General features: G+C 33.2%; 1 protein-coding gene across 2 annotated transcripts; it reads right to left on the minus strand.

The window, feature by feature from the left end:
- Positions 1–2,126: 2,126 nt before the first annotated feature.
- Positions 2,127–5,559, minus strand: LOC110714517. 2 transcript variants are annotated; one of them, XR_002510120.1, is made up of 3 exons: positions 5,033–5,559; positions 4,897–4,935; positions 2,127–2,700 (listed from the first exon to the last, which is right to left on the minus strand). XR_002510120.1 is itself a non-coding variant. In XM_021893050.1 (2 exons), the coding sequence occupies exon 2, from the start codon at positions 2,668–2,670 to the stop codon at positions 2,284–2,286; it is 387 nt and encodes a 128-aa protein (XP_021748742.1). In that variant the 5' UTR covers positions 2,671–2,700; positions 4,897–5,559; the 3' UTR covers positions 2,127–2,283. The 2 variants fall into 2 exon arrangements, 1 of the variants encoding a protein (XP_021748742.1); XM_021893050.1 differs by having other exon boundaries at positions 4,897–5,559.
- Positions 5,560–9,157: the final 3,598 nt, after the last annotated feature.

The raw sequence follows: 9,157 nt of genomic DNA on the forward strand, positions 1-9,157 counted from the left end.
GGTGCAAATTAGCTTTGAATGTACGTTGGCCGTTGCTTTGGTTTCTGGTTATTAATTTTGTGATGCTGGTGGATTGGTGGCTTGTGACATTCTGTACAAGATTTGATTATGATGTAATTAATTAAATTATTGACAAATTGGCCTCAACATTTAATTAAGTGATTTGATTAATTACTTCCATTATGCATGTTTCATTGGAGATATTAGCTAGGTTTTGATTGTTTCAGGGCCATACTCTAATAGACTAAATAGTACCCCTATAATCCTATATATCTAGAATATCATATGTGAGATCCTGAGCTAACACAAATTTTAAATCATTATTAAAATAATTATTAGCTAAGATTATTTTTAAATCATTCAAAGCAATCACTTAACTCACTTATTTATTATAATGTTTGAGAAAATAGGGTACACGCAAATACTTATAGTATGTGTGGTTAAACATACTTTGTATAGACTTATTTTTCACCGTAGTAGAAATTATGTATAATTGTGTTGGAACTTATTTTGTCCGAAGTTAATTAAACTGATTATTTTGTCTGAACCAATAATAATAATATAGAAGTTCAAACAATAAAACACACCCTTGCTTACTTCTTCAAATTTTATTTTTTATTTTTATACAGTACGTAGTATAATTTTACACAAGGTTTATTTTAAAAGATAATTTTAATCCTTAAAAATGAATAATGATTAAAAAAAAGTACGTTATTATGTCTATACAATCAACTTGCATGGAAGAAAGTGAGGGTTGAAACTTGAAAGGGGTGAAAGGCCAGATGGTGGGTAATACGTACGGTTTTAATAATTAAGTTTGCGATGGAGAGTTGGCTCTTTGTTGTCTCAACTCATATATATACACAATACAACCCCCCCTTATTTTTCCCCCATTTCTAGCCATGCAAGACTATTGAACTTTTTTAACATGGCAATTACCCTACCCTTTAACTTTTCCATAATCTTATTTGTCATCATAAACCAGAAATGATATATAGTAGCCTAATTATTACTAATATTGAAATAAATACTTATAAGTTTTAAAGACAAATAAAGGAATTATGGTTAAAAAGACACCCTCCACGTACCCCCCCTCCCCCCTATTTTAGTTATTGGATATTTTACACATAAAAGTTAGTTAAGTATTGGGTGATCAGTTCCGCTCTCCATGAACCCACCCACCTAAAACTGATATATATATATGAAATTTTCAATAATTTGTATAAGATCCAAAAATATATATCTAAATTTCAAAAGTCGAGAATTCGAGATGTTTAAAAACTTATATAAAATGATCAATAACTTATATCCATCTCACCATGAAGAGATTAGTATTTCTCCGAGTCAAGTTATAAGTTAACTTTTACAAGTGATAATGTTTTTAAGATATAAGTTAACTTTTAATTATGATCTTTATGTAAGAAATTGACTTTTAAAAGGAATAATAAATCACATCACACACTCACTCATCGAGTCACACTACTAGAAAACACCTTAATTGCGACGGAAAAAGTTCGTCGTAAACTATGTAAATTCCGTCGTAAAATTGGTTTACGACGGAATTCCGTCGTAAATGGTTGTCGGAAAACCCTTTGTAGGAAAATGGCCATTTTACGACGGAAATTCCGTCGTAAACCAACTTTACGACGGAAATAATATCGTCGGACTTGGAATTGGCCTTTGATGAAGTTCCGTCGCAAATTTGCGACGAAAAGAGTTCCCTCGCAAAATATAATTTACGACGGAATTTTCCCTCGCAAAATATAATTTGCGACGGAATTTTCCCTCGCAAATTATAATTTGCGACGGAATTTTCCCTCGCAAAATATGATTTGCGACGGAATTTTCCCTCGCAAAATATGATTTGCGACGGAATTTTCCCTCGCAAATTATAATTTACGACGGAATTTTCCGTCGCAATGTATATTTGTACGATGGATAATTCCGTCGTAAATCATATTTTACGAGGGAAAATTCCGTCGCAAATATGTAAATTACGACGAAATATTCCGTCGCAAATTGTATTTCCAGCCCAAAACAAATTTTTGTAATTTTCTGCATTTTCAAACCTGAATTTTTTTAATGATAAATCGACAAAAAAAATAAATAAATATTGAGTCCTAAAATTGTTGTTTTTAAAAAATTAATTACCGACCTACGAAATTAGGGTTATGTACATATATATATAATAATTATGTCCTAGTACAAAAGATAGTCCACATTTTGGTATCTATACCAAACAAAAGCTAGGTTAGAGTGATTCTATGCTAGACTAAAGCTAAGCTACGCAATCGCCTGGAAACCCTGGCCTGCTCCACCACCACCCGGGTCGTTCCTAGGGTCTCGATGCTGAGGATGAATGGTGGAACATGAGTCGTTGTTGTTGAGACGACTCATCATCTCATCGAAACTCTCCTTGTATCTCCTCTCCATTTCAGCCATTCGGGCTTCCATTTGAGTTTGAAGAGTTTGCACCCTGTGTTCCATCTGGTCTTGCATTTGAGAAATGACAGACGGCGTGTATTGCTGTGAAGAACGGGAACCTTGACCCTGTTTGCCATAGTAGAACTCTGCACTTTGGCCAAGTCCCTTCACACGCCCCTTCTTATTGCGCCCACCCACCGACTCCCAGTACAACTCATTGGGACTCTTCTGAATCCCCTGACTCATTGTTTCTTCGAGCTTCTTCTGGTAGGTGTCCTACAAAATATTGAAGATAAAATAAAATATTGTTAAAAAAACAACCAACAATATGGAGTTATATCGCATACTTTTAGGTGCCTAAGGATAGAAATTAAGAAAATTAAGCACATATGTCAATTTTCAACCCTCACTCATCCAAAATCATCCAAATTTGGCCTATATGGCTAAAACCATGCTTATTTTCTAAGTTTTCAAGCAAATGTAAGGTTTCTTTCTTCTAACATTCCAATATCAATTGCTTTTAAGTGCCTAAGGATAGAGATTAAGAGAAATAAGCACATATGTCAATTTTCAAACCCTCACTCCTCCAAAATCATCTAAATTTGGCCTATATGGCTAAAACCATGCCTATTTTCTAAGTTTTCAAGCAAATGGACTCGTTCTTTCTTCTAACATTCCAATATCAATTGCTTTTAAGTGCCTAAGGATAGAAATTGAGCATCATCTTTCCAAAACAACATACATCCTTTCGGGCATGCATGAATCTTTTCATGGGGCAGCTCTAACCCCTTAACAATTTTCTTGACCTCATAGAATGTCTCGGCCATGTGGTTGTTGTTAGGAATCGCTTCATTAACCAAAGAAGCAAATCCATCAACACATCTGTGCGGCAAATTATACTCACACTTTAGGCTAGTGATTCTAGAAGCCATCTCTAACACAGACAATGAACTCCCTTCGTACAACGGTTGTTCAGAAGCCCTTAACAAATCAAAAAATGGCTTGGCTTGTGCATTAGGCTCCTCCTCTAATGAAACAGGTGGCTCTTTGGAATGGCCTTGATCTTGAGACTGACCAAAGGCATCCAAAACCATTTCACGATATTCATTTGACTCCCTTCTACGAGTTCCTGGAAACTCTTCCCCATGACACATCCACTCGTAGTAATTAGGTAAAAAACCGCTGCGATACAAATGAAGTTTGACCGTATCTGGATCCCAGAGACGTTTGTTTTTGCATTTAAAACATGGACACCTAACTTCATTCGGGTTGCTACTCTCGGGATGATCTTCCACATATTTAAGGAATTCATCTACCCTCTTCAAGAACTCAGGATTAATAGAATTCCCAACCTTCCTTTCGTACATCTAGCTACGTTCTTTTCGTTTCATGATTACAAGTTCTACACAACTAACACATATGCCATTAATCACATTAGTCATAAAGCACAATATATATTCATTGTAGATCAAACTGTTATGGAAATGAAAATGAGAAGAGAAATGATTTCCAAGGGTCCTTATGACTCCAACCTAACCCATCCTTGTACGTTCAATCTCACTAGTGAATGTATGCCAGAATTTCAATTCTATGGAAAATCCGGCAGCATCTCCCTACAGTTCCCCGAGTACACAATATAGGCGATTAGAAACACCTATATATGTACCTAGAGAACATTGTAGAGAAATGACAAGCAAGGATCTTCCTTAGAATTAAAACAAAGGAATACATTCACCACCTAAGTGAGAATAAACGTACAAGGACAGTCCCAACCGGGGACTATTCAAGACATACTCCTAATGTGTATGCCTTGAACGGGTATCTAGGCATATGATTATGCAAATGGTTTTTGTAAAAAATATATATACTTAACTACCATACAAAAAATTATACAAATATATCATAATTAAACTTAACATAAACAAACATATCATAAAACCTTAACATTAATATAAACAAATCAAACCAAACAAAACCAAACTAAACTAACATATCATAATATTAAATATAGTAACATGCATTATAAAAAATTATACTTAAGTAAGAAACATTATATTAAACTAAACAAAACTAAACTAGATTATAATGAACTAAAGTAATCTAACATACATCATATTAAACAAAACAAACAAAACGTACCTAAAGTTTCATAATATTAAACTAATCTAATATACTTTAGTAAAACTAAGCTAAATTAAACCACATTATATTAAAATAAACTAAACTAAAGTTTCATAATATTAAACTAATCTAATATACTTTAGTAAAACTAAACTAAATTAAACCACATTATATTAAAATAAACTAAACTAAAGTTTCATAATATTAAACTAATCTAATATACTTTAGTAAAACTAAACTAAATTAAACCACATTAAAAAGTAAACTAAACTAAACTAACATACTTACACAAAAAAAAAGTAACTAAACTAAACTAAAACACATTATATTAGGGTTTGTAATGTGACTAACCTTTAGATCTGCACTTGTTTTTGACAAATTGTACAAATCCTACATACAAAATATTTTAAAAAAATAATTAAATTAAATAAATAAGGGTTTATTATTAAAAAAAATTAAAAAAAAAATTGGGGAAAGGACAACTTACCAACTGCTTCAGCCACGGCGAGGGAAGGGAGGAGGCCGGAGGCTACGGTGGTCAAGGGAGGCTGCGGTTGTGGTGTCAAGAAAGGTTGCAGATTTGAATGTGTTGTAAAAAAAACCGAATATAAAAAAAAACAACAAAAAAACAAAAACAACTTACCTAGACGCGGCGCCGGCAACAACCAGAAGCGTCAACGGAGGGTCGCCAGAAAACGGAGGCTCGACCTCTTTCTCCTTTTCGTCCTCTTTCGCTTTCTCCTTTTCGTCCTCTTTCGCTTTCTCCTTTTCGTCCTCCTTTCGTTTTGGTCTTCGTCGGCGGCAGATTGGTGAAGACCGGCGCCGGAATCGGGACGGCCGGCGACGGATGCCCCTTTTTCTCTTTCCCTCTCTCTTTCTCTCTCCTTCTCTTTCTTCTGTTTCCAATTCGATTTTTTAGGTTTAGTCCAATTTGGGTATTTTTTTAAAAAACGTATAATCTTGCGACGGAATTTTTTTCCCTCGTAATTTTCATTTTACGACGGAATATTCCGTCGCAAACATATTTTCGACGAAATATTCCGTCGTAAAAAGAAAATTACGAGGGAAAAAAATTCCGTCGCAAGATTACTACGGAATTTTCGTCGTAGATATTTAAATCCGTCGTAAAGTTGCGAGGGAAAAAAATCCGTCGTAATTTTTGAATTTTGCGACGGAAAAACCGTCCGTCGGAAGTAAACCGTCGCTATTTTGCCTATTTCTAGTAGTGTCATCCAATGTTTGTTGTAAATTATTAGAATATTAATTGTGTGATAGAATCTGATTTTACCATATTACTATATTACGGAGTAGTGACTAAGTAACATTTTATAAACTTGATCAAAAGCCTAAGGATGAAAGTGAAACCTAGAAGCATAATTTCGAAAGAAAAGACACCAATCACTATTACAAAAGTGGATTACATTAGGTTTTGATGGGTAAAGGGTCCCATCCAACTCAAATAAACAAAAACAAAAACAAAAAGTAAGATTAGAGCAAGGTGCGGAAACTAAGGAGGTCCATACAATTTTTCAAGAGAAAAACCATATCAGATCATGAACTAATGAGCATAGAAGAGAAAAAGAAACAAAAATTGGGCAATGGGGAGACAAGATAAGCTAAGACTATCAGAGTGAAAATAACTTGTATTAGTTGAATGCATGCATGTATTAAAAGTTAAAACCCAACCAAAAATAAAAACTAGAATAGATATTTTTTGGACAAATTTATATGAAAATGAAGTATCAAGCTTTTTAGCCAAAAAAATAAACAAGGGTGTGGTGAGTGGAAAACGTGGGTGATTAGAAAATTAGTGATTTCACATTAAAGAGATAGAAGAATAATGACTAATGCATAAGATTGGTGGGCTTGCTATTCCGTCTGATTTGACATCAATCAAGTATGTATAAGATGAAACTCTACTAGCTAGACTTATATGTGGTCATACTCTCTTCCATCATGATATTTTTTGGATAGGTTCGTATGAAAGTGAAAAATCGAGCTTTATAACGGAACAAGGGGTGTGGTCAGTGGTGGGTGGAAAATGTAGGTGATGGCAAATTCAGGAGCGCCATATCTGATAATATAATTGGTTAGTTCACAAGGTGGTGGTCGTGGACTAACATAATGAGCCATATATACTTGTTGTAAAATGAAAGGGGGGGCCTGAGTGTTAATGTTATCCTTCTTCCAAGTGCCTGGCCAAGCCAAGACATTGATGGGCCTATTGCCTCCTGCCGCCTTCTTCTAACATGTGGCTCTTTGTTGGTTGTTTCAATTTATTTGGGGATATATACTATACTATACTTGCTTGTTATTCATATGATATGATATGGGTCTTTGTCATTTTGCATGTGCATTTGTATTGTACTATTTGTGCTTATTTGTTACATGTTGGTATATGTGAACATGCTCGCGATCGACTTAATAGATGATTGTATGTATCATGTATTCATGTGTGTATCCAATTATTGTTTGTAGTAAAACTTAGAGATGATTTTGGCCGGATGATCTCTAGACCAAGCTTCGATGCAAAATTGAAAATTATCCGATCATTTATTGGGTATAATAATCTTGAGATTTTAACTAGTGTTAACTCACTTGGTAAGGCTCTCACATCAAATCTTACAGGTTTGGGTTCGAATTTTATCCAGTGAAGGTACTTGAGGTAGGGATTCCCTTACCATCCCTTCTACTCCCAAGTGTCTGGGTAGCAAATATTAACCAAAAAATCCGTGAGCATTGAGATCTGGTCAGGATCCTCCTCACTATAAAAAAAAATAATAAATATAATGTTTGGGTATGTATTTAGGTAATATTGATTCAGTTTGAATTATCACATTTTATGATTCAAAAACACTTCAATTCCAAGAACAAAGATATTGCTCAGCGGCTAATTTTGACTGTCTAGATCAGGCTAGTTCTATTTACGTTATGTGATTCGTCTATACAATTTGTGTAAATAATAGACTCAATAGAGTTTGTTGTTAGTAGCTAGGAAGTTAAGAAGGTATGTACATATTGACTTATATGTTTGGAGAAGGCTCAAAGATTCATGTAAGGAGATGTATGTAGGTAATAATAAATGTTTGTTTACATTTACTGAACTGAACTGATTGGGGCTGCATTGAACTAAAATGAATATTTTATTATAGAAGGAAATTAGGAGCTAGACTGAACTGAACTAAATTGAAATTAAACCGAAGTGAACATGCCATAGTCAAGTACATGACTAAAAAAAAAAAAAACTCTTTGTAATCACTTTGTACTAATATTTGGAGTACAAATCATCCATAATAGTTTATTATTTGAATCTAAAAAGGCTCTCATGAGTCATGATTATGGAATGAATGTGGATTTTAATACATAATGTTGGGGAATTGGGGATGAGGAATTTAAGGTCTTAAATTGATGAAGATTCTAGAGCATCCCAAGATATAGTCAATTAATGCAATACATAACAGTACATATATATATAAATGTGATTTCGATATGCATCATGTACTCATGTGCATCATTTAGAGCACATACCCTTTAAATAATTTGAGCATAATTATGGTCAAACAATACAACATTCGTTTAATGGTCCAACTTATAAACATTATTCAACATCAATCTATGGAGTATAAGCCTATAAGTCTAAATCATTACGGAGTACTAAATTACTTTCTTTTACTAATATTTTGAAGATATTTTCTTTACTTAAAATTGACTTAATTTGCATGTATACAAAAATCCAAATTAATGTTATAATCAATTTCTAGTTTCTACATAGCTTTTTCTTCGCATGAAGGTAAGTCGTCTTAGATGAGATATATATGTCATACTCCGCTGTATATATAGGTTATAATTTAGGATATTTATGAAATGGTTAGCTAAAATTAGACAACAATAATAATTATTGAAAAGTGCCTATACAATGATGGAATTTGTGTACCAAAAAAATGAGAGTGATCGACCACCCAACTAATATTAGTCATTAGTTCATTACTTTTTTTTTTTTTTTTTTTTTGAAAGGAGTCATTAGTTCATTACTTAGTAACATAAAAAAAAAATGGATTATTCACATACACCTTTTGAGTAAAATAAAAATAGCACTTGTAATCTTCATTAGCACACAAAGCATGTTATGACATGTTAATCCACCTTTAATAATATATTCGAATGCAAGGCATGGTCCAATAATGATGTAGATGTAAACTTCTCACCATTTTACATTCATTAAAAAGAACCAAACAAATATTGTTTAGTCTTTTTTCCCTTTGTTTTTTTTTTTTGCTTTTCATGTGATTTTACTGTTCTACAAAAGCTTGTTGTTCCTTCTTTGATTAATTATATTTTTCTCATAATTGGATAACGTCCATGTTCGTGTATAGTTTAGGGATACTAAAAAGATTTTAAGAATATTAAATGAAAAAGGATGTCATATGTAGATAGATGGTGCTTTATCTTGTATCAATATGATATAAACCAAAGTATATGACATTTAGAATAGGAGTGAGGAATTAATACGACGTACAAAGTATGTGGATCAAGGTAATATACGAAGTATATATACTGAGATTACCGACTATAAATTGACAAATGATCTCATAGTCGTTCATTCTTTAAGTTA

The sequence above is a fragment of the Chenopodium quinoa genome, unplaced genomic scaffold (genome assembly GCF_001683475.1).
Source record: "Chenopodium quinoa cultivar QQ74 unplaced genomic scaffold, ASM168347v1, whole genome shotgun sequence".
Taxonomy (NCBI): Eukaryota; Viridiplantae; Streptophyta; class Magnoliopsida; order Caryophyllales; family Amaranthaceae; genus Chenopodium; species Chenopodium quinoa.